The sequence below is a fragment of the Ovis canadensis genome, chromosome 1 (assembly GCF_042477335.2).
Source record: "Ovis canadensis isolate MfBH-ARS-UI-01 breed Bighorn chromosome 1, ARS-UI_OviCan_v2, whole genome shotgun sequence".
Lineage (NCBI taxonomy): Eukaryota > Metazoa > Chordata > Mammalia > Artiodactyla > Bovidae > Ovis > Ovis canadensis.
In genome coordinates, this window is record NC_091245.1 from 86,755,178 (window position 1) to 86,780,178 (window position 25,001).

A 25,001-nucleotide genomic window follows, 5' to 3' on the forward strand; every position below is an offset into this window, starting at 1 on the left:
CTAGAAGTGAGGCAATTGCAAATTTAAATCAGCTGTAGTGTAGGGTTATGAAAAATAACACTGCCACAGTTTCTGTCTTCCACCAGGCAGGAATGTGTTAATGAGATTTTAATTTTTCTTACATTTTGGGTAAAGTATCAATATCTTGTAATATTCATAATCATATTATCATCCAAAATTCTTCATTGTTTAACTCATTTATTTAAATTTGCTCTTCATAATAGACTTTTAAAGACAGATATTAAATATCATACTTTGTAATGTGAAAACTGAGACTCCAAGTCAAATATAATTCTTTTGTTTAAATTTTGGACTTTTTTTTGTTAGTTGTGGAGAATATTTATAAAAATCGAGAACCTGTCAGACAAATGAAAGCTCTTTATTTTATCTCTCCAACATCAAAGGTGAGTGTTTTGAATCTAAACAGTATGTTCTTCAAAACTTTCACCATAGATGTGCTTTTCTCTTAGAAAATTTAAAGTAATAAAATGTCCTTTATTAGACAGGTAGTGTTATAAACTAGTTTGTGTAAGAAAATCTTTCTGAGTTAGAAGATTGTTTTATTTGCTTTCTTCTCAATGGGAATATATGTGAAAGAATTCCTTTCTCCCCCTATATGAAAGCAGAATTTATTTGTATAAAACAACAGAGTTTCAAAAAAATAAGTTTCTTTCAATAATTTGGTACTCATGTAGTTTCTAGTCAACCATGATTTTAGGAGAATGGAAGTGTATGTGAAAGAAATAGACTTGGATTAATCTTTCATTAATGTTAGTCACTTCCCTATGGCACACACATATGTATGTGTATACACACATATATGCATGTATGTATATTTTTTATGGGAAAGGAATTTTTAAAATTTATAATCTAACCATGATTTAATTCATACTTAAAGTCAAGCTTTTAGAGTTATATAAAGTATCAGATTCATTTATTCTGTATAGTATCTGAGAGTGCATTTTCCAACACATCCTTTGGCTTATTCTTGGAATAAAAATGTTAATTTTACAATTCCAATTTCATTTCTTCTAACTCTAGCAGACAGTAGGGAAAAACCGAGATATTTACAATGTAATCTCTACATGTTGGCTGCTGGTAGATTTTAATGACATTTTGTATCTTATCTGTAATATAATGTTATAAGAAAATTTATGCTCAGAAAAAAATGAAAGTTAAAAGCACCATTTTCACATACTAAATTTGCAGAGGGATTAAAAAAAGTGTGTGTATATATTTAGACATCTATTTATTTGTCTTATCTATGTATCTTATCTAGCTCTCAGTATGCATTATCAATGGATAATGGAACAGAAACTACTATACACTGCTAGTGGGAGTATAGATTAATACAGCCATTTTGGAAAATAATTCGCTGTATCAGAACCTTAAAAGGTTCTGAATCGTAAAATTTATTGTTAAAAAAATCCAGAGAAATTCTTAGTATTAACACATAATGGTAGGAAAGACCATGTGACCATTGAAAATGAGATTTCTAGAAAATTTTAATGATCTATGTAAGTGTTCATTTTTAATGTAAGTGACAGAAAGCAGGATACAAAATTAAGTATTCAGGAAAGGATCAAAGAATTCAGAGAAAATGATATCTAAGTGTGACTCCTTTATCTCCCACAACCAACTCCAGTTTCTCTTCCTGTCCTGAATCAATTATCTTTTGGGTCCTATAGACCTATGGGTGCATGTGAGGCCTTGGACTCTTTGGGCACTTGTAGAGAAACTTGGTGTGAGATTTCCTTCCTCAGGGGCTGGACAAGCATCTGGAAACTAGCTACAGAGAGTTCTCAGGCAAGGGTCATGAAATGACAGATTTTAGGAAGAGTTGGTTATAAGAGATCTGTGAACGTGAAGTTGCTCAGTCATGTCCGACTCTTTGTGACCCCATGGACTGTAGCCCACCAGTCTCCTCAGCCCATGGGATTCTCCAGGCAAGAATCCTGGAGTGGGTTGCCATTTCCTCCTCCAGGGGATCTTCCCGACCCAGGGATAGAACCTAGGTCTTCTGCATTGCAGGCAGACGCTTTAAGCTCTGACCCACCAGGGAAGCTAGGGAAAGCTCAGATGGGTGGTTTGTTTTCTTTTATACTTATAGTCCTCAGGAGGAGAAACCTGTTTACCTTCTTCTTATGGTACTGCCTCTCTTTAGGTTACTCCAACAACTAAACCTAAGTGTTAGCTGAGCTGACATAGAAGCAACCACACATCTAAGTGGGTCAAGTGACCAGAGAGAGGTTTAGTAAGAATGAGAAAAGGATACATATAGCAAAATACAGGAGCTTGGAAGGAAGGGTGATAATCTGAACAGAAAATAGTACACTTAAGAGTCTGGTGTAACGTGTAAAAACTTTCTGAAGCTCTGAAGTATATTTTCTTAGTTAAGTAGTTGACTGTAGAGGATAATCACTGGAAATTTTAATAGATAGTCTGGAAGATAAAAACGAAGTATCTCAAAGCAAAAAAAAATCATGGAAATGATGGTGGGAAAGATAAGAGACTTGCAGGATACATTAATGAGCTCTAACAGAAATATACTGGTTGTAGAGTTGCAGGGAGACAGAAAGGAACAGATGGATGAGAAGATTAAATTGTTTGTTTTTGCTTTCAGACTGTTGTAGCTTGAAAACTACCAGCAGAGAGGCAGATACTGTTAGAGTATATTACCCGCTTTCCCTCCTCCTTGTAGTCTGCTAACCTTTTAGTCTTTCATTCTAATCCCTCTTGGCAATTTTAGCGCTTAGCTCACTGGCAGTCTCTTTAGCACTTCTCCAGTAATAGTCTCGATGGTTTCATTATCTGTGTAGGTAATACTACCCAGTACATTCATTTTCTTCCAGTAGTCTTGTCTTCTATGTTGCTTCAGCTTCTTAGTCACTTGACCGTTCTTAGGTCTCCTCATCACCAAAAGAACACTCTCTGTTCATATATCTTACCTTACTACTTATTATACTTCTCACTGTAAGTGGCCAGATAACATAGCATCTTAAAAAATCAGTTTGTAAGTTACAGTTTTGACATTTAAGGTTTAACTTTATCATCAAAATAATCTTAGTTATTTCAAAAGTAGCACATTTAAATCAGTATTTGATAAAATGTATATTAACATCCAACCTTTTTTCAGTCTGTAGACTGCTTTTTACGTGATTTTGGAGGTAAATCAGAGCACAAATATAAAGCAGCGTATATCTACTTCACTGACTGTAAGTAGCTTTGTAAAAGTTATTGCTTCGCTATTTCAAATCCTACTAATTATGAAATATTTCTTATGCTAATTTAAAAAATAGTGACTTTCTATATATTGTTCGTTCTAGTTAGGTTAGAAAGAATCTAAAAATGTAAGGTTATTTCTATCCTAATTCATGATAAGGTGATAGAAAATTAAATCATTCCAAACTAGTTTCAAAAGATGGTCATTTTTGCTGGTGTACAAGGGAGAGGGGTTTGACGGAGACAGCTAGCCCTCAGATTTTGTTCCAATAACAGGGAGAATTCTTCTTTAAATCAAAGTTACAACTGGGGATTTGACTGTATAATAAAGTATATTATAAGACCCTTTGGGAGATGCAGTGAAGAAACTGTCATCTGTTTGCTAACAGTAAGGGAGAAAATCTATCACATTTCTTTTTCTATGCTGTAGATTCAAATAAAAAGCAGCTTTCTAGCTTATTTTTCCTGTAAATTATTATTTATCTCATACCTAGCAGCAGTTTGCATTTTACAAAATGCCATATCATAAGTATTTGCCATTTAAGTAACCTTGTTACACAGAAATCATGTTTATGGAGTTGATAAACTTTAATGTGTGAAGCCTCTCTTAATTTAAGGAATCTTGAAATTAAAGAACATCGTGTTAAAAGATAGTAGAAGCCAAAGGTTAATACTCCAACCTAGATTTAGTGAAACTGTAAGCAGTTAGGTAAAAGGCAGGAGCAGGGGGAAGATGGCTCTAGGGTGCAGAATTTACTAGTTTGGAGGCTTAGAATTTCCTCACATTGAAGAAGGCCCTATAATGCAAGGAAAGATGAAAAATTTGTGTGGTGCGGCTATACTTAGTGGCAGGTATAGAAAAGTGTAAATTCCTAAGAAGCTCTGAAAGTCCTTCAAAAGTTTATTAAGTCCTTAGTTTGGATATGATTTTCCTTCCTGACAGTTTTAGCTTGCTGTGTTAACAGCTCTATAACAAAACACATCTTGGTTATGGTGGATATGAATGGGGAAAACGGAATTTCTGTTACAGTGCTCATTACTGGAATTTATCTGCTGTATAAAGTGAAAAGCAGTATTTACATATTATCTCTGTCCTCACAGTAAATTACTTTGTGAAAATCAGTAATTATGTATAAAAATAAATATTCTTGGATGTTGGAATGACTTATTCAAAAGAATGAAAATTTAAATGCAGTTATATATTTTGATGTTTTTCCTCCTCTCAGTCTGCCCTGACAGTCTCTTTAACAAAATTAAGGCTTCTTGCTCCAAGTCAGTAAGAAGATGTAAAGAAATAAATATTTCCTTCATTCCACTTGAATCTCAGGTACTTTCTACTTTTATTTTTTAAATGTTTTATTAAAAACATTTTTTTTGAGCATTGAAAGGCTTATTACAAGGGTCAAGCAAAGAGAATGGGCAGCTTGTGCTTAGAGTAAAACTCCTTTTATTTTGGATTATTACAAACTATAATTAAAAAGAGTTTTACTCTTAAGCACAAGCTGCCCATTCTCCTTGCTTGACCGTTGTAATAACGATTTTAAAATGCAGTTTTATGAACTTATTTGCTAAAAAGACTTATCCTATTGATATTTTATGTGTTGTGTATTTGGTTAATTTTAAATAATCCACAAATAAGCATTTACTCTGATGAAGGGAGGAACATGAGTACTAAATTGGAATATAGCATTAATAGTAAAATTGGACTTAAATTTCACATCTCTAAGTCCTGTGTGTGTTACATTATGAAATCAAAAGATTTTGAGCATAATCTTTGTTAAATGACTCCAAAGAAAAATGTTTATATTCTGTAACCATTTGTGATATTAAAACAAAATTCTTTAGTAAACTGTTTACACAACATTATATAAACTATCATTTATTTTACTTTATAAAATGAAGGATTCTCATAGATTTGATTTGCCTTTGGAATAGTTAATGAGCCTTCAATTAATAATAATAATTACAAACACATAGTACTTTCTCTGTCAGATGCTTTCCTAAATGCTTTACATAAATGTATTCATGTAATCTTCACAGTAGCCCTATGAGTAGATGGTAATTCTGTCTACATTTTAAAGATGGGGAAATCAAAGTGGTTAAGTAACTTGCCCTAATCACTCAGCTAGTGTATTGTTTAGCTCTGTTCTCTGTGTTTGGATTCTAATATTTTGTAGAATTGGAATAGTTTACTATTTCTTAGAACCATAAGGTTGATATTTTAAGAAATAAAAAGGTCCTGGATAATGAATTTTTCTTTTAAGCTGTTGCTGTTTTTGATGAAGGCCATAATCAAAATCGTAAAATCTTTAGATATCTGTTTAACATTAAACTGTTTTCTTAAAGTAACAAAGGTTACTTTAAGATTTTTTTCCTTTAATATATTATGTGCTACTGCTAAGTCGCTTCAGTAGTGTCCGACTCTGTGTGACCTCAGAGATGGCAGCCCACCAGGCTCTGCCGTCCCTAGGATTCTCCAGTCAAAAATACTGGAGTGGGTTTCCATTTCCTTCTCCAAAGCATGAAAGTGAAAAGTGAAAGTGAAGTCACTCAGTCGTGTCCGACTCCTAGCAACCCCATGGACTGCAGCCTACGAGGCTCCTCCGTCCATGGGGTTTTCCAGGCAACAGTACTGGAGTGGGTTGCCATTGCCTTCTCCAAAACATGAAAGTGAAAAGTGAAAGTAAAGTTGCTCAGTCATGTCCGGCTCCTAGCAACCCCATGGACCGCAGCCTACCAGGCTCCTCCATCCATGGGATTTTCCAGGCAACAGTACTGGAGTGGGTTGTCATTGCCTTCTCCAAATATATTATGTAAGTTTAGTTTAATACTCTAGAAAATGGGAATAGCCTCAGTGCAGAGATACAGAAGCAGAAAAGTGCAAGAAAGCAGCAGGATTATGGATTATTAGGGGTGATGGTATGATAAATAAGTCTGTAGGCAGGCTGGGACCAAGTTGTAGGAGGCACCAGGTTCCATCAAGAATGATGGTGGAAAATGGGCAGATACAGAAGAGTACCAAAGTCTTTAAGGAAAAGTAGAAGTTGGGAGATCATTGAAGGGAAATTGGTAGTCAAATATGATAGTCTTCCAAAGAAGAGAAGTTGTACGTTAAACATATTTAGAAGTTGCATGGAGAGAAAAGTGCTTGACTTCTCCTAAATCCATGAGTCAAAGGGATTAAAGAAAACTCTTTCCCTTTCAAAGGGTTTAATTAATACTATCACATATAAATTAGGACAATTAGATGAAAAGCATCAATATAAGAAAGTTTGTTTATAGTGGACCTTAGGGAGTACAAAAAATCTGGTATAGTTAGTGGAGAAGGTGCTAGATTGTGTCTAGATAGAAATAGATCTAAGCTAGCTATAATTTAGCAAGAAAAGTAAATGGAGTTGTGAGTGGAGGTAACAGAGAGTTCCTGTATTTAAGGAACTGGTTGTGGGTCACGGAGATGAAGAAAGCAGTTGGTAATAGTCTAAAGGAACACATTATGTTGGTGATGGAAAGTAGGGGGAGGAGAGGGAAGGAAAGACAAGATGTGAGTGTAGAAAGAAAACCAGCTCCAGAGTTCTACTTGACTCATTGGAATATTAGATGATAACTTAGATTAATTTAAGGTGTGATAACAAATCTCCAAATCTCAGTGTTTCACAACAACAAAGTTTATTTCTCATTCATGTTATTGTCCACTGTGGTTTGACTGGGTCTTTGCTCTATATCCTCTTCATTCTGGGATGTAAGCTGAAGGAGTGGAGTTAACTCTTTTCTGGGACATAGCAGAAAAAAAAGAGAAATGGTGGAGTCATACAATGGTTTTTAAAGCTTCTGCAGGGAAGTAGGCACATGTCACTTCTGTTCACATTCCAGTGACCATAGATAGCCTGATATCCATGAGTGGGAAGTATACTCCCATAAGGAGAGGCCCTGTCAGGAAGGGCAATAAATATTTTTGAACAGATATTTTCTACTGCAGTGGGATAGAATACTGTGAGAAAGCCACAGTCCAGCTGTAGGGTACTTGTTGGCAGTTATGGCAGCTAAGACTTTGAGCAGGACAGACATAAACAGCACATTAGCTTTAGCTCAGTCTCAGTCCATGTTCAGGCTCCTCCTGTTAGTGATAGGTTATGGTCAGAGAAATGTATTACTTTGTGTGAAAGGAAATGCAGGGAAGTTTATCCATAATTTATTAGTTAACCTATATTATTTATTACATGTCTACTTTTATACTCAATACATTAGACTAAGGGGGATTACTACCATTGTTTAAAAACAAAATTAAAATTAATTGAATGTGAAACTCTCACCTCCAATTAGAGCGCCTGTTCTTTTGTATTCCTCAAATAGCACAATAGTAAATCTCTAATCCAGTTCTTTGCATGTAGGTAAATGCTTTTGTTAGTTGAAAAATGTCTGTGAGATTTCACTGTATGTATACAAAGACCAGTACTATGTCTGGCACAATGCTGTGTTCTTTGAGGAAGTATTTCTCTACTTTGGGAGAGAAATTTATTTATACTCTTAGTATCAAGAGTATAAGCTAAGGAATTGAAGATACATATTAACTTTGGAAAATTTATAGGTTATTCTCTGATGGGTTGAGATTTCAATGAATGTCAGATATATAGACCAATGTTGGCTTTATTTCTTCTTGCCAGGTAATTAGGTTTCTGTTGTTCTTTGACTACCTCAGATCCCTTTATTTGCTGCACAGGTAGAGAAAATCCAACAGTACAATCTATATATAAAACAAGAACTGAAGGAGAGAGGTAGATTAAGCAAGAAAGGAGAGTGAGAAAAGGAATGAAATCAAGATGACAGAGAAAATGAGATTTAATTAAGGTAAAGACACAGTTGTTTCAGGAAACAGCATGGTTAGTACAAGTATTTTGTAGAGTCCCAAGGAATAACTGTGCTTTTCTTAATGTATATTTTTAATCAAATTTCTAAATTGACAGTGTGACTTTTTTGGCCTAACTTAGGTATATACTCTTGATGTACCAGATGCATTCTATTACTGTTACAGTCCAGACCCAAATAATGCAAGTGGGAAAGATACCATCATGGAAGCAATGGCTGAGCAGATAGTTACAGTATGTGCTACCCTGGATGAAAATCCTGGAGTAAGATATAAAAGGTAAGGCACCCAATGGTATCATCATATGTTATGCTGTCTATCTGCTCTTTGGTATAGAGGTAATGTCTCTGTGCTTTTGTGTGTTGGTTTGCAGATTTTCTTTATAACATTATGCTGTATATATAGGAGATTTAAAGTTTAAGGCTTAAATTTCAGAGTAACTGACAGCCTCTGTTACTGAATTTCAGAGCTTAAATTTTGTATGATTTACATGAATATTTTTCATGAGTTTAAGGAATGCTTTTGAAGTATGTCTTTGTTGTCCTTTGGGGAATACTGTCTTACATTTAATGTTTCGTTGAATTTCCACCAAATTGAAATAGTCATAGTATCTGGATACTGGTTATAGTGTCTAAATATCCATGGTATCTAATTCCAGTGTCCATTTTAAACAGATTTGGGGTTTTTTTTTAAGTTAAAGTTTGACTTTAGTACTATGTACTTTTATTTATTTGCTCCTTATTAAAAGTAAAGTTTACTATAAAGTGCATAAATTATATTTATGTGGCTTGATAAATCATTCCAAAGTGAACACAGACATCTGACTTCACCCAGGTCAAGAGATAGAATACTAACAGCGTCTCAGAGGCCCCCTTTATGAGGCCCCCTTTATGATCCTTTTTGGTCATCACCCACTGTCTCCTCCTCAGAAGTAACTGTTATTCTGACTTCTAACACATATTTCAGTTTTGTCTGATACTGAACTTGATATATATATGGGGTCATGATATCTTTTTATATCTGGCTTTGCTCAATATTATGTTCTTAGATTTTCATGTTGTTCTGTATAGCCAAATAGCTGGATTTTAATCTCTGCTGTTTACTGGCTTTGTGATTCTTCTGCCCTCAATTTCTTTGTATATGAAATGGGAAAAATAATAGTAATCACCTCATAAAGTTGTTTTAGGATTAAATGAGTCAATATCTATAAAGCACTCAATATACTGCATGGCGTTAATGAAATGGTAGAAGTAAATACACTGTACTACTGTTACTACTAATAATAAATAATATAACTTGTTTCTGTTTTAAAGTGTTCTTTAATTTAAACACTGACATTTGTCAAGGTAGTTGGCGTAATTGTTCAATTTCAAATTCATGTAATGCTTTATATTTAAGTTTCATTGTCCTTAACCATTTAAAAAGTTTTCTTAATTACTTAGAAGAAATATTGTAAATCTCCTTAATTCAGATGTGACCAGACAAGCTCTTTACTCATACCTCGAGTGTTAGAACCATTAGATAATTGGTCAAGTAATTTGAAGAGTAATATGGTAGGAAAGTTGAAAACGTATATACTATATGACCCGCAATTCTACTTTTAGAAATAATATACCTAGAGAAACATTTACATGGAGATTTATGTATAAAGATATTTGTTTCCATGTTGTTTGCAATAGTATAAAATTGAGAATGACTTAAATGTCCATCTTTAGGGGAGTGAATGTGTAAATCCAGTATAATCATATGATGGAATACTGTATAGAACTAAAATGAGTAAATATTTTTGATGTGCATGTCAACATAGATCTCAAACATATATGACAGTAAAAACATATACTGTTAAAATACATATAAAACAGTAAATATATGTATAATTGTAATGATAGGAAGAATATACATCAAATTATGGTAGTAGTTGCTTTGGGGCAGGAGTGGCTAGGGGTAGGAGTGAAGACTGGGAATTGGGAGGGGAATGAAGAAACTATAGTTTTATTTATATTTATTTCATATGAAAAAAATCTGAAGCACATATGATAAGGTTTACATTGATAAAATCCAACTAATTGATATAGCATTATATTTATTTAGTATTATTAAATTTAGTATTATTAAATTATTAAATTTAATTAAATTATTAATTAAATAATAATTAAATTATTATTTAATTAATAAATTAATTTATTTAGTATTACTAAATTTCTCCATGCTTATAAAATCTTTTAAATTAATTTATGGTTAATTTTAGAATTCAACTTGATAATTTAAAGTGTGTCTTGAAAGATAGTTTGAATATCTTTTTCATTTCTAGTAAACCTCTAGATAATGCCAGTAAGCTTGCTCAGCTGGTTGAAAAAAAGCTTGAAAACTACTACAAGATTGATGAAAAGAGCCTAATAAAGGTAACATATAAAAGACAAATAGTGGTTATGCTTAAAATCTGACTTATTTCTTTATCAACCAAGGAAACTGTTGTTCATTTATTTTCCAGTATTGATGTGAGAATTTTGATTTGGATATCACTGATGTAAATGGTAGTAGAAATCTTAATAGACAATGTGGTTTAGTGGGGAAGATAACAGTTTTGAATTAAGTTCTTTGTCCAGATCCTTGCTCTGCCATTTAAGTCATGTATATATCAATTAGCAAGTTATGTTAAGTTTTTTAATCTATAAAATGGGGGTAATAGGAGAATACCTATTTTATAATATAGAAGATTAAATGCATTAATACATAAAAAGTTTTTAGAATAATCCTTGCAGCTGAGTAAATGTTTAATAAACATAGTTTTTCCTTTTATCACCAACTCTGTGTTCTTGGACATATTTACTCTGAGTTGTATTTTCATATAATATGGATCATATGATATGTACTTTCATTGGTTGGTATGAGGATTAGGCAGATTAGCATGTGTTTGGCACATATAGGAGTTTAATAAATGACAGCTACTACTATCTTATCAAGATAATATAATCAAAGACTAAGATTGGAACCTGGGGAATTCCAGCATTTGAGCTTGGGCTGGGGAGAGAGGAGTCTGAGTAGACTTGACAGAGGTGGTATCAGAGGACTAGGAAGCTTAGTTTAGTGCAGTGTGTAACATAAAGAGCTCAGGTAATATCTTCCTTTCATAACTTGGATCAGTTTTAGTGTTTACGAAGCTGAATTCCAAGAAAATAGATTTAGTGAAAGCCAAATGTTATATTTTTAAAAGAATTTTCACAGTATCATATTATTAAGTAAGCCTGTTAATCTAATTATGAAAGCTTTGGTTTTGTAGTCTTATTTTCTTCCCCTCTTGTACCTCTCATATTTTTTTTTTTAAATATAGCTTCATGTTTAAGAATGTGGCAGAACTTAGGATAAGTCTGATTTTGTTTTCTAAGATATTAAAAATGTGTTCACAGAAAGAAATGGAAGTTTCTTAAGATAATTTTATCTTGTTATTCCAGGGTAAAACTCATTCCCAGCTCATAATAATTGATCGTGGCTTTGATCCTGTGTCCACTGTCGTGCATGAACTGACCTTTCAGGCAATGGCATACGATCTACTGCCGATTGAGAATGATACATACAAGCAAGTATAACTTGAAGGGAATATCTAGGGCATATACAAACAGGATAGGATGTTAGCATTTAATGATTCATGCAGGCAACAGAAATCTAAAGCCCCTATAACCTTTTTTATTCAAGGCTTTAATCTTTCTCTTACACTTATAATTATAATCTATTAAAAATATCCTGACCTTGTTAGTTAATAGGTAATTTAACTGCTTTGAAGCTTTTTTGGTATATTTGCTTCCTTAATTATGTCTGCAACAAAAATAGATTTTAAACAGCTGGAATTGTACTTTTCACTAAATAAACCGGGCCCACTACAATATTTATTGAAGTGGAAAACATATTCAAGTTGGTTAGGATGTGATTATTCTGAATTGGACATTCAAAAGTATGTAAACGTGCATCTTGTCACCATAATGTATTTAAAAATACTAGAAGATTAGAAAACTATATAGGATGGTTATTGAGAAGAGAAGCAGTTTTACCAGTTTGGTACCTATTGATTTAACTCTGATATAAGCATATTAACTTTAAAAGTAATATCAAATAGTTAAATGAAAAATGAAATTATTTTTCTATTAAGGAACCATTTTATTGTCACCTTTGTATATCATTTATGTATGTACATACACACACATATATATAACATGTTATTTGAGTGTATACCACATGCATACATATATATATAACATGTTATTTGATATCATAATTTGAAAATCCAGATTGGCATTTTTCAGCCAAGAGTTACTGCTTGGAAGTAATAAAAATGAAAATTAGTTTTCTGAAATCTTATGTTTAGTAATTTTATAGATTAAAAAATCCAAAAATTTGTGCTAATTATATTTAATATTTTTTCTTAAATATTGTTTAAACTAATTTTGCATTTTCTCTTATATTTTTATTTGCCTTCTAGTCAAATTCTGAGTTTTTCTTTGTTATTTGTATTAATGTTAGCTGACAGAGCAACATAGCTATTTTTCTAGTATAAAAGTTTTAAGCAGTTTATTCTGAATTTTCAGAAAGGATGTTATTTATCTCTCTTACCCTTTAGGTCTCTAAACCTGCATTGCTCAAGAGATTTGGAAATGACTTAAAGTAATGGACACTAAAGGATTTGGTTCCCGTCTATTGACATTAACTTTCAGACATTTCTAACCTAGTACTTAAAATATTTATCTCCCTAGGTTTGCTGGCAAGGAAAGCAAGATTTAATTTTTTTAAGGGTAGTGGAGAGACTTATTTAAAAACAAAAATCAGAGATACTCCTTTTCTTATGAGTCAAGAAAGTCTAGGGATCAGACTAGAGGGAAGCATGAACTTCCCTATGGATTGTGTTCCATCATGATTTTTAATGGAAATAATACAGAGCAGAAATTTCTAAGTATCCATTTGGAGTAATTTCTTGAACCTCTTTAACTGCCTCTCAGTTCAATAGAACTCATTAAAGCAATCAAAGTTTTTAATGGCTACATTAGTTTTTCTCTCATTGCCTTTCCCAGTTCTTTAAAGGAGATGTACTTATAGGGTAAGGAAAGAATATAGAAATAGATAAATATATGTGTTTGTGAATTTTGTACCAACTCTGAAATACCTTCAGTACTTAATAGACTTCATTAGGGAGTGACATTTCTTAATGGATGTTTGACAATTGTGTTGATGGTTATTAGTACATCAAAAGTATTGTTTTGAGCAATTAGAATATAAGTTGTTAATATATTCGCTCTTGTTAAAGTTGACTGTGGAACACTGAATTTTTGTTTCTAACATACTGAGATAAAACTCTGTAATAATGACAGCAAAAAATAACATTGAAAGTAAAAAGGTCATGGTGGGCGTAGCACTTGATTTTTGTTGTATGGATAGCAATATGCCTTAGTTTTGAGTAGGTCTTCATTATCCTCCTAAAATCTTCAGTTTCTTGAGCTGTGTCTTAAAATTGTTGTTTATAAAATTTTTTCTTTTACTTTATCTGGCACAAAATAATCCAAAAGTTTCATACTTCTCTTACTTGTAGATATAAGACAGATGGGAAGGAAAAGGAGGCAATCCTTGAAGAAGATGATGACCTCTGGGTCAAAATTCGACATCGCCATATTGCAGTTGTATTAGAGTATGTGAACCTGTTTTAATTTTCGTTCCATATTTTTAAAAAATACGAATTACAGAGTACCAATAGTACAGTTTTTAATCTTAAGATACTTTTGTGAATTACACTTTAGAAATTTAAAGAATTTTCTTATAATTTGACAGGGAAATTCCCAAGCTTATGAAGGAAATTTCATCAACAAAGAAAGCAACAGAAGGAAAGGTAAGAGTGTTAATATAACTTTCAGGTTATGACAAATGTGAATTTTAAAGTTTGTGTAAAATTTTTTTATCTTTTTAACTTTCCATTTGAGAAGTTTCTAACATACACAAAGTAGAGAAAATAAACTTTCTTGTACCCATTACCCAGCCTCAACACTTAGCAATATTTTATCTGTCTTTAAATGTCTCTACATTTAAAGTTTATTTTTAAAAGACCATTTAGCCAATTGCATAAACGTATTCATGTTAGGGTTTTTAATATTAAGGTATGGTAGCTCAGTGATAAAGAATTGGCCTGCAGTGCAGGAAACCCAGGTTTGATCCCTGGGTCGGGAAGATCCTCTGGAGAAGGGAATGTCAACCCACTGCAGTAGTCTTGCCTGGGAAATCCCATGGGGACAGAGAAGCCTGGCAGGCTACAGTCCATGGGGTTGCAGTGTCAGACACAACTGAGGAACTAACACTTTCACTTTTCACATTCATAATTTACCTAAATAAAATGCACAAATCTTTTTTTTTTTTCCAAGACACATATCATCTGAATTTTATTTATTAGTATTTTTTCATACCAGTGATAGTTTTGAGACTTTGTTAAATAAAACTTTGTAAGATATTCCAGGTAAACATACACATAGGAAAGCACAATACATTGCAAACCAGAGTTAACGGTAAATCAGTGTATACTGAATAACTTTTTACATACATATATTTGTATTCATACACACACACATGTAAACACACACCATGTGGAACTACCACCTAAATCAAGATATAGGACATTACTGTCATTTCAGAAAGTTCCACAATAATATCTGTGAATAAAGAAAATTTATCCTATCCTTTGGAGAAGGCAGTGGCACCCCACTCCAGTACTCTTGCCTGGAAAACCCCATGGACGGAGGAGCCTGGTAGGCTGTAGTCCATGGGGTCTCGAAGAGTCGGACATGACTGAGTGACTTCACTTTCACTTTTCACTTTCATGCCTTGGGGAAGGAAATGGCAACCCACTCCAGTGTTCTTGCCTGGAGAATCCCAGGGACAGGGGAGCCTGGTGGGCTGCTGTCTGTGGGGTCGCACAGAGTCGGACACGACTGAAGCGACTTAGCAGCAGCAGCAGCCTATCCTTTTGACTCTTTATACATTTTACACTAATTCCTTGGTACCTCCTACTTGGTATTTTCTTAATACCTCCCAGCAGTAAAATATAGAGTAGAACTGGTGACAGGATATCCTTCTCTCATTCCCAGCCTCAGGGGAAATGTGTTTGATATTTCATCATTGGGTATTATGGTAGTTTTAGGTTATTTTAGATACATCCTTTGTCAGATTAAGAAGTTCCCTTCTATTCCATATTTGTCAACAGGTTTTTTTTGTTTTTTTAAATCAACAATGAGTGTCAGATTTCATCAAATGCTTTTTCAGCACCTATTAATTATTTTTTCCTTTTTTATTCTGTTAATGTGATGCGTTACATTCATTGTTCTCTAACATTAAACCATCCATGCGTTCTTAGAATTAGCTCCACTAAGTTATGATACCTTATCCCTTTCCTATATCACTGGATTCTGCTTGCTAATATTTTGTTTAGAATGTTTACTTCTAGGTTTATGAGCAATAGTATTTCTACATTTACAAGCAATAATTCTTTTTATTCTTGTGATGATGTTCTAGGCAGTTTTGGTGGCAAAATTACATTGGTCTAAAATAAATTGTAATGCTTTCCCTGTCACATTATTCTCTGGAAGTGTTTGTATAACGTCGTTACTTCTCCCATCATTGCTTGAAAGACTTCACAATTGAAGCAGTCTGGGCATGGAGTTTTCTTTATGGGGAAGTCTTTAATTATAAGGTCTTTAATAGGTACAGAGCTCTTCAGATTTTAATTTTTTCTTATATCACTTTTGGGATACTGCATTTTTAAGGGATTTGTCTATTCAATCTACATTTTCAAATATCCTCTTATCTTCTCAGTGTCTATAGAACCTGTACCTATGTTCTGTTTAATCCTAATTTTGTTGATTTGTGTTTCAGCCTCTTTACTGTTACCATCCCCTATTTATATATTATTAGTATTTCGAAGAACCAACTTTTGGCTTTGCTAATTTTTTTTCTGTATGTTAGTTTTATATTGAATTGATTTCAACCTTCTTTGGCTTGTTTTTCTTTTTCTAACTTCTTGAGTCAGATGTTAAGAACATTGATTTTTTACTTTTTTCTCTCCTATATATATTTAGTTATTTCCTTCTTAACATTATATAGCTGCATTCCCCAAGTTTTGGAATAACCTATTTTTACTTCCATTTAGCTCAGAATATTTTCTCTAATTATAATTTCTTCTTTGACTCATGTGTTATATAGGAATTTTTTTTATTATTTCAAAGAGTTTGTGAGTTTTCTACTTATCTTACTGTTACTGAGTTGTAGTTTAATTATATAGTGGTCAGAGAATGGAGTCTGTATGAGTTTAGTCCTTTGAAATTTGTTCAGGCTTGGCTTATGACCTGTCATATGATCTGTTGTAAATACCCTATGTGTACTTGAAAACAATACAAATTCTGTTAATGTTAATTAAGCCAAGTTGGTTCATCATGTTATTCAAATATTCTATCTCTTTACAAATTTTTAATCTGTTTTTTTAATATCAGTTACCAGGAATGGTATAATGTATGGCTGAATTAGTCTAATTTTTAAAAAAATCTTGTCAACTCTCGAAGCTGTATCATCTGATGCACCCTTGTTTAATTAGACTCTATAAATTTAAGATAGTTTTCTTTCTATTGAATTTATCTTTTATCAGTATAAAATGTCATTTTCATTTTCATTTGCAGTATTCTTTGCCTTAAACTCTACTTTGTCTGATTTTAATATAGCCATACCTGCTTTATTTTGACTAGTGCTTTTTAAAACCGAGTTAGGAAGTAAAGTTCCCCTTTATAGTGTATGATTCTGTGAGTTTTGACAAATGTATACTCTCATAAAACCACAACCAAGATATAGGACGGTTCCATCAATATCCCCCATTGCCTTCTGCCACTTTGTAGGCAACCTCTCCACCTTAGAACCACTATTCTTTTTTTCTATTATTATAGTTTTGCCTTTTCCAGAATGACAGCTAAGTGTCATTTATGAAATAACATAATAATAACAATATGGCTTTTTCCTTTAATCTATTGCACTTGACATTCATCCATGTGACATATAACAGTGGCTTCAGCATTTTTACTGCTGAGTAGTATTCCACTGTATGGATATATTGTATGGATGTTATCCGTTCACAAATTGCAGAACATTTAGGTTTTTCCCAAGTTGATGGCAATTACAAATAAAGCCACTATGAACATTCAAGTTTTGTGTGAACAGATGTTTTCATTCACTTGTTTAAACAAGAGTGGGATTGCTGGATCATATAGGAAATGTATATTTAATCATATAGAAAACTTCCAAACTTACTAGTTTGCTGTACCATTTTATGGTCTCACCAATAATGTATGTCATTCATTGTGTTTTTAATTTCAAAGATTGCATTTAGTTCTGGGACATTCATTGAATTTTTTTTAATAAAGTCTGATTCTCTACTGATATACTCCATCTTTTCGTTCATTTACAGTTTATCTTTTCCCCTGTTTTCTTTAACATAAATGTGTTATTTTAAATTCTTTGTCTGCTAACTCAAGCATCTGGATTGTTTTGAGTCTGCTTTTATTGACTGTTTTTACCACTTGAGTATTACTTTTTCCTGTTTTACATGTCCAGTTATATATTGTATGTTGGACCTTGTGGATGCTGTATTGCAGAGGCAGTTGATGATGTTCTGTCTACAAAGAGTGCTGAATTCTTTTCTGGCAGTCAGTTAATTTGCTGGTGAATTACCTAAATTGTGTGGAAATTTCATGTGAGGCTTTTGTTACGTTGAGTGTATTTCACTTTTGCATTTAGTTCAAAGACATAGTCCTTCCAGGACTGAATGTCTGGGATGTTCACTTAGAGCTCTTTACTTTGTCTGGATCAGAGAATGCCAATACTGTCTTAGTGTAAAGACCATGTGAAATCTCTGCAGTCGTTCTCTGTTAGGCCTCTAAGACTTATGCCCTGTACACATGCAGCTTAGTATTTGGCCAGGCACCCTAAGGCATCTCCTCTACACATCTGTGAGTTATGCTGTGACTGGCTTTTACTCTCGAGTACCCTGGACTGCAGACCCTACCTCAGTAGCCCCAAACTCGGATCTCTTTTTCCTCTGCTCAGAGAGACTTTTTTTTCTGCTTGAATTCTACTTCCTTTTACTGTGCTTTGGAAAATGTTCCAGAGAAGAGCCAGATGAGTGCAGGGATCACCTCCTGTGCTTCCCTTTGTTCAAGTAACCTAACTTTTAACTATTTTTAAGACATCCTTTGCTTGAAAGCTGTTGTCTTTTTTTATTTTGTCCAATTTTGGTTTTGTTTATTGTGGGAGAATAATTTTTATATCAGCTACTTTTATCATGGCTCAACTGAAAACCTTTTGAAATTGTTTTTTTTTTTAATTGGCAAATATTTAGTAAATTAATAAAAATTTAAAACTATAGGATTTAAAAGTTATTGTATAAAATAACTGAATCATAAGTTAGTTTTTTAAAATGTTTGATTTTTCCTAGACATCACTTAGTGCTCTTACCCAGCTGATGAAAAAGATGCCCCATTTCCGTAAACAGATTACTAAGGTAAGAGGTATCATATATAAGAAATCATTTTTAATTTATTAGTCCACTCAGTTCTGTAGTCAAGTTTAGCAGTGGGTATCATGGAATACTTGGTATTAGTTGACCTTTAAACCCTTACTTTAGGTCTGAGAAATACCCCAAATGTCTAAGCTACCCAATAGAGTTCTCTATATTTGTTCAAATCCATCCAAAACATTTTTATATCTTTGTCTTGAACAGCCAGAGAAACTTTATTTTTTATCAGCTTGATAAGAAAATTCAACATTGCATTGACAAGTCCTTGTTATTATGCTTGCTTCTTTGAATTAATAGTTACATATTAGTAAATTTTAAAGCAAGTAAAGCTGTGTGGGCAGGTAAATTTTTTTTTTTTTTTTTTGCTGTTCTGATCCTTCTCAGAAGTCATTGCCAGAATAATACTAAAAAAAATTTTTATCGTATTACTCCCTAATCAAAAATCAATAATGTAAATTCAAACTTTTTCTGCTTGACTTTATGGACTTCACTGGTTTTTTCTCACTTTATTTTTCACTACTTGTAAACCCAATACAAGTTCAGCCCTTTTGTTCTGTTTTTTGTGGTCTGTTGATTATCCCCTTTAGATCATGATAATTTCCACTTTTTTTGTTTCTTGAGTTGTTTCCCTTGATTTACATGGTACCTCCTTCCCACCTAAGCTCATACTTCCCTTCAGGCCCATCTCAAAAGTTTAGTTTTATCAGTTACACAAAAAGAAATGAAAATGCTTTAAATAATTGATTTTTTCCTGTTTTTCAGCAAGTTGTTCATCTTAACTTAGCAGAAGATTGCATGAATAAGTTCAAGTCTAATATAGAAAAGCTCTGCAAAACTGAACAGGTAAGTGCAGAATCAGAAACACCTATATTTAAGGTAGATTTCCAGAATTAACTTTGTAAGGTAAAACCTAACTTTTTGCTCAATATAATGCCCTAAACCATACAATATCTTTTAGAAGGAGATACACCCACTTAGTATTTAATACAATATTCCTTACCAATTCCAACAAGTAGCTATACAGTATCATGTTAATAGTAGGCTGTCCCTCCTAATCTGCATGTTTGGTTGAATGGGATGATTTCAATGTTTGGAGCATTAATTCAGGGTAACATTGTTGGCTGGCCTTTTTCAGTGGGTGCAGCATTTCAGGTAACACCCTGCAGAGTACTTACTGTGTAGGCACATTTAATTAAAGGCTCCTCTCTGATGCCAAAACTGTTCAAATCAGTACTGTCTAATAGAAATAGAACACAAGTCATATGTAATTTTAAATATTCTAGTCATTACATTAAAAATGTAAAATGAGATGAGTGTGGTTAATTCTAATAATATACTTGATTTAGTTCAGTACATCCAAAACACTATCATTTCAACATGTAGTCAGTATAAAACAATTATTGAAATATTTTTATACTTTTTTTCAAATGTAAATCTTCAAACTGTTGTTTTAACTTATAGCTCATCTTGATTCAGACTAGACCCATTTCAAGTGCTCAGTAGCCACATGTAGTTCCTGTCTCCCATGTTAGCAAAAGTTTAATGATTTTCTTCCTTTCTGAATTGTTTTGACTTTTTACATTTTATACAGTAATAGTTTACAAGTGATGCTCACATTTCCTAGGAAATATCATCAATGTTCCATTAAAATTTGGCAAATTTTAGTAACATTTTTAACTGAAAAATGAATTTAGATCATAGACCACTGACTATATTTCATTTTCATTAAGGACCTAGCACTTGGAACTGATGCAGAAGGACAGAAAGTCAAAGATGCTATGCGAGTACTCCTTCCAGTTCTACTCAGCAAAAATCATGATAATTATGATAAAATAAGAGCAATCCTACTTTATATCTTCAGTATTAATGGTAATATAGATTGTTTATATTTCAATGAATATATTAAGATAAAGATCAATTCAGTTCAGTCACTCAGTCGTGTCCAACTCTTTGTGACTTCATGAATCGCAGCACGCCAGGCCTCCCTGTCTATATCACCAGCTCCTAGAGTTTACTCAAATTCATGTCCATCGAGTCGGTGATGCCATCCAGCCATCTCATCCTCTGTCGTCCCCTTCTCCTCCTGCCCCCAGTCCCTCCCAGCATCAGGATCTTTTCCAGTGAGTCAGCTCTTTGCATGAGGTGGCCAAAGTGTTGGAGTTTCAGCTTTAGCATCAGTCCTTCCAATGAACACCCAGGGCTGATCGCCTTTAGAATGGACTGGTTAGATCTCCTTGCAGTCCAAGGGACTCTCAAGAGTCTCTCCAACACTGCAGTTCAAAAGTGTCAATTCTTCAGCACTCAGCTTTCTTCACAGTCCAACTCTCACATCCATACATGACCACTGGAAAAACCATAGCCTTGACTAGATGGACCTTTGTTGGCAAAGTAATGTCTCTGCTTTTTAATATGCTATCTAGGTTGGCCATAACTTTCCTTCCAAGGAGTACCCAGATCTAAAATCACTTTACAATAAGTGGTTTACTACTGGTCATAAGAGAATCTTAGAAAAATTAAAGTGAAAAGTGAAAGTGAAGGTTGCTCAATCATGTCTCTTTGAGACCCCGTGGACTATAAAGTCCATGGAATTCTTCAGGCCAGAATACTGGAGTAGGTAGCCTTTCCCTTCTCCAGGAGTTCTTCCCAACCCAGGGATTGAGCCCAGGTCTCCCGCAGGAAAATCAAAAGTAGTGGTTAAAGTTGATTAAGGTAAATAAAAGAAAAAATGTGGAATTGGGAACAAACTGAAGGTTATATAATTTAAATGTTTGCTTTGTTTTAAAAAAGCTTTATTCTTGGGTCCCTAAACCTAGAAATGATTGTGGTAGCAGTTATTTGACTGTGCATTCATTTTTATTTATCTAAGGAACTACAGAAGAAAACTTGGACAGGTTGATCCAGAATGTAAAGATAGAAAATGAGAGTGACATGATTCGTAACTGGAGCTACCTTGGTGTTCCCATTGTCCCTCCAGTAAGAAATCTTACATTCTGTATATACTTATACATGTGCGTGCATGGTTGTTTGCATTAAATATGTTTTCTTACGTGGGAATCCGTGTGAACAGTCTTCTTAATTTCCTTTGTAGATTTGGTAAGTAAAATATTAAAAATTTTCTTTTCTTTTCCATGTATGAGTAATTTTGGACAAATACATTTTTCTAGTGAATTTATATCTTTTAGCTTCTGTTGTAATTTTCTATTTATGCTTTTCTTTCTATGATTTATTTATAGCAAAATTTGAAGTCTGTAGAATCTTACTCTTTCCTATCAAGTTTTATATAAGCATTTTGGAGAAAACATAGTTTCTGATACTATCATAAATTTTATCATTAATGTACAGAAATACTGTGAAGTTATGTAACTACACCTATTCAGATTTTTTTAGTGGACTTTTCCACTGTTAGTTTTAAGTCAAATGCAACATAGTATTTGTTGTAAATTAAACATCTTGATAGAAAAGATAAAGAGAGTATCACTAAGTAAAATCACTGATTTTTAGTTTTTTTCCTCTAATTATATTAGTCTCAACAAGGCAAACCATCAAGAAAGGATCGGTCCGCAGAAGAAACTTTTCAACTGTCTAGATGGACGCCTTTCATCAAAGATATTTTAGAGGTAAAATTCATTAAATTTTATTTATACTCTGCCCTTTGTAGAATATTTTTTACTCTCTGTCCATTTATCTGTCAGTTTGGGTCAGGAATTACCTGTAGTACTGAGAGGGTTCACAAAAGAAGACTGTATCTGATATCTAGGGAGGAGAGAAAGCTCTTGAAAGTTCTCCCCCACTGCCAATTCATACCACTAATTGCCTCAAAATAAATTTTAAAAGCACAGGCATGCTTTATGAAAAAGACTCTGTTGTTTGAAATTACTATATAGCAGAAATATAAATAATTTAGTTGAATGAAAGTTCAACAAAATAACATTTTTTGTGACCACTATTAGAGTGTTAAATTCCAATATTCTTAGAAATGATTTGTGATTAAAATGTAAACCTCACTATTATTTGCTTTTATAATTGACAGATGGCTGATTCTTTTAGTACTGTTTGCTTTTAGAAAATAATTTTCAATTTTAGGAAGTTAGAAAATGAACTAATGCATTATGAGCTCAGTAAAGTCATAATCAGATAGTTCTATTTATTCCGATTTGCCTTTAACTTATTAAACATTAATTTCTGTTTTCCTTTGGAAATTGGGTATAGTTTATCCCATGATTTTTCTGTTTTGCTTGACTAATTCTATGTCATTTACACATGCTTGATATAGATGAAGATTTCAAAGAGTTTAGACTTTTTTCCTTGCAATGTAAGATGTTTTTTCCTGATCTGTAACAAGGATGTAGAACTAAGGAGTTTTTCTTTGCTACTGATAGTATTCTAAAAATAAGAATTGACCTTCTCAAACCCTTTAACAAGGATTTGCATGTTAAATTCAAAAACTCCGCTTTACCTCAGTAGCAACCTAAGGCCTTTAGGGTTCTCCTGAAGCTTTGATTCTTCACATCTTGCAGTCTTACTGAAATACTCTAGGACTACGGAGGACCTTGTGTCCATTCCGACTTATTGTTGCTGTTAATGTTCTAAAGCTGTGGTGTTCTAAATCGGTGGTCTTCAAACTTTTAATTATGTACACTTTCTCATAATAAATGTGATCAGGAGCCTACAATATGTGGCTGTTTATAAACTATGTAAGTGCTGTACTGATTAAAACACTGTACATTTATTTATAAACTATATAAATGCTGTACTGATAAAACATTATGTATTATATACATACACATAAATATCATAAGATGTTAACCGTAAAAAGAAGGAAACATTTTTAAATGAAAAAGAAAGCTTCTTCCATCTCATCAGATGGTCTTGAATACACCTAGGCCAGGATACATGTTTTGTTTTCAAGCCGTCACTATGAAGGGCAAAGACTTCCCTGGTGGCTCAGACGGTAAGGTGTCTGCCTACAATGCAGGAGACCCGGGTTCAGTACCTGGGTTGTGAAGATTTCCTGGAGAAGGAAATGGCAACCCACTCCAGTATTCTTGCCTGGAAAATCCCATGGACGAAGGAGCCTGGTAGACTATTGTCCATGGGGTCGCAAAGAGTTGAACACAACTGAACAACTTCAGTTATGAAAGGCAAGGCCTGAACTCTGGTAGCCTAAGAGGTCTGTCAGGATTAAGACGGTATTTAGAAGCCCCTAGCATTCTCGAGATAAATACCCTGATAAAGTACCTGGGATTTTCACACCAAAGTGGGAACCCTGTAAATAAGAAATGTAGGCATGCAATAAATATTGGTTTAATAATTGCATTAATTTTGTAGCAAATAAAATTTGTGAGTTTCAAAAAGAGGGCTAACCTTATTTTATTAAATATGTATCCTTATGTTCTTTAATTGTAAATACAAGTTTTGAGTTTTATGTAAAACAAAATATTGGAGTTTATAGTATCTTCTTGATGGATTTAATTCTTACCTTCCCTAGGATGCCATTGATAACAGATTAGATTCAAAAGAGTGGCCATATTGTTCCCAGTGCCCAGCAGTCTGGAATGGCTCAGGAGCTGTAAGGTAAAATCTATAAATGAAAGTCAGTGAGATTTTCACTGTGATATTGCAGACTAATAACTGGAATGGGACACAGATATTCCTATATTGACGACTCTCCTTGAGGCATGTTGTCACTTAAAGGTAGTTTTTCTTTAATGTAACCTGTCTTAATGAATCCAGATACGCAATGGGGCTTCCCAGGTGGTACAGTGGTAAAGAATCCTCCTGCCAGTGTAAGAGACTTGGGTTTGGTCCCTGGTTGGGGAGATCCCCTGGAGTAGGAAGTGGTAACTCACTCCAGTATTCTTGCCAGGAAAATTCCATGGACAGAAAAGTCCATGGGATCACAAAGAGCCAGACATGACTGAGCGACTGACACACAGAAACACATGCACACATAGACATATTTCTTAGACATCTCCCCTTTTTTCTTTCTTCACATTAGCAGATGACATAATCCTTTCTGATGACTTTTGGTGAGAAAATATTTGAAGCATTCAGAAAGCTGGAGATAGTATTATAATGTATACTCTATACTTGGTGCCCAGATTAACAAATGAATCATTTTAAATACAGTTCAAGCTTCCTGTATATCACTCTCTGATTTTTATTATTCTCCCTTCTTCACTATCTTGAATTTGCTGTTTATCATTGACCTATATATCTTCATACATTTTCCACATATATTTGTATTCTAAACAATGTATAGAGTTCTGTTTTGCAGGATTTTTCTACTGGTCTTTGGCTTTTAGCAGTTTAACTGTTATGTGCCCAAGTAGAGTT

At 33.4% G+C, this 25,001-nt stretch overlaps 1 protein-coding gene across 2 annotated transcripts in view; it reads left to right on the top strand.

Annotated features, from left to right (window-relative positions):
• Positions 1–25,001, top strand: part of STXBP3 (syntaxin binding protein 3) — a 46,597-nt gene that overhangs the window by 14,006 nt on the left and 7,590 nt on the right. For both annotated transcript variants that reach the window (XM_069599396.1, XM_069599404.1), the window contains exons 4-17: positions 328–404; positions 3,137–3,215; positions 4,449–4,549; positions 8,208–8,362; positions 10,395–10,485; positions 11,536–11,660; positions 13,659–13,754; positions 13,895–13,952; positions 18,585–18,650; positions 19,428–19,508; positions 20,396–20,534; positions 21,532–21,638; positions 22,190–22,282; positions 24,154–24,239. In XM_069599396.1, coding sequence (XP_069455497.1) covers positions 328–404; positions 3,137–3,215; positions 4,449–4,549; positions 8,208–8,362; positions 10,395–10,485; positions 11,536–11,660; positions 13,659–13,754; positions 13,895–13,952; positions 18,585–18,650; positions 19,428–19,508; positions 20,396–20,534; positions 21,532–21,638; positions 22,190–22,282; positions 24,154–24,239 — 1,354 coding nt within the window. The remainder of the gene's footprint in view (positions 1–327; positions 405–3,136; positions 3,216–4,448; positions 4,550–8,207; positions 8,363–10,394; positions 10,486–11,535; positions 11,661–13,658; positions 13,755–13,894; positions 13,953–18,584; positions 18,651–19,427; positions 19,509–20,395; positions 20,535–21,531; positions 21,639–22,189; positions 22,283–24,153; positions 24,240–25,001) is intronic.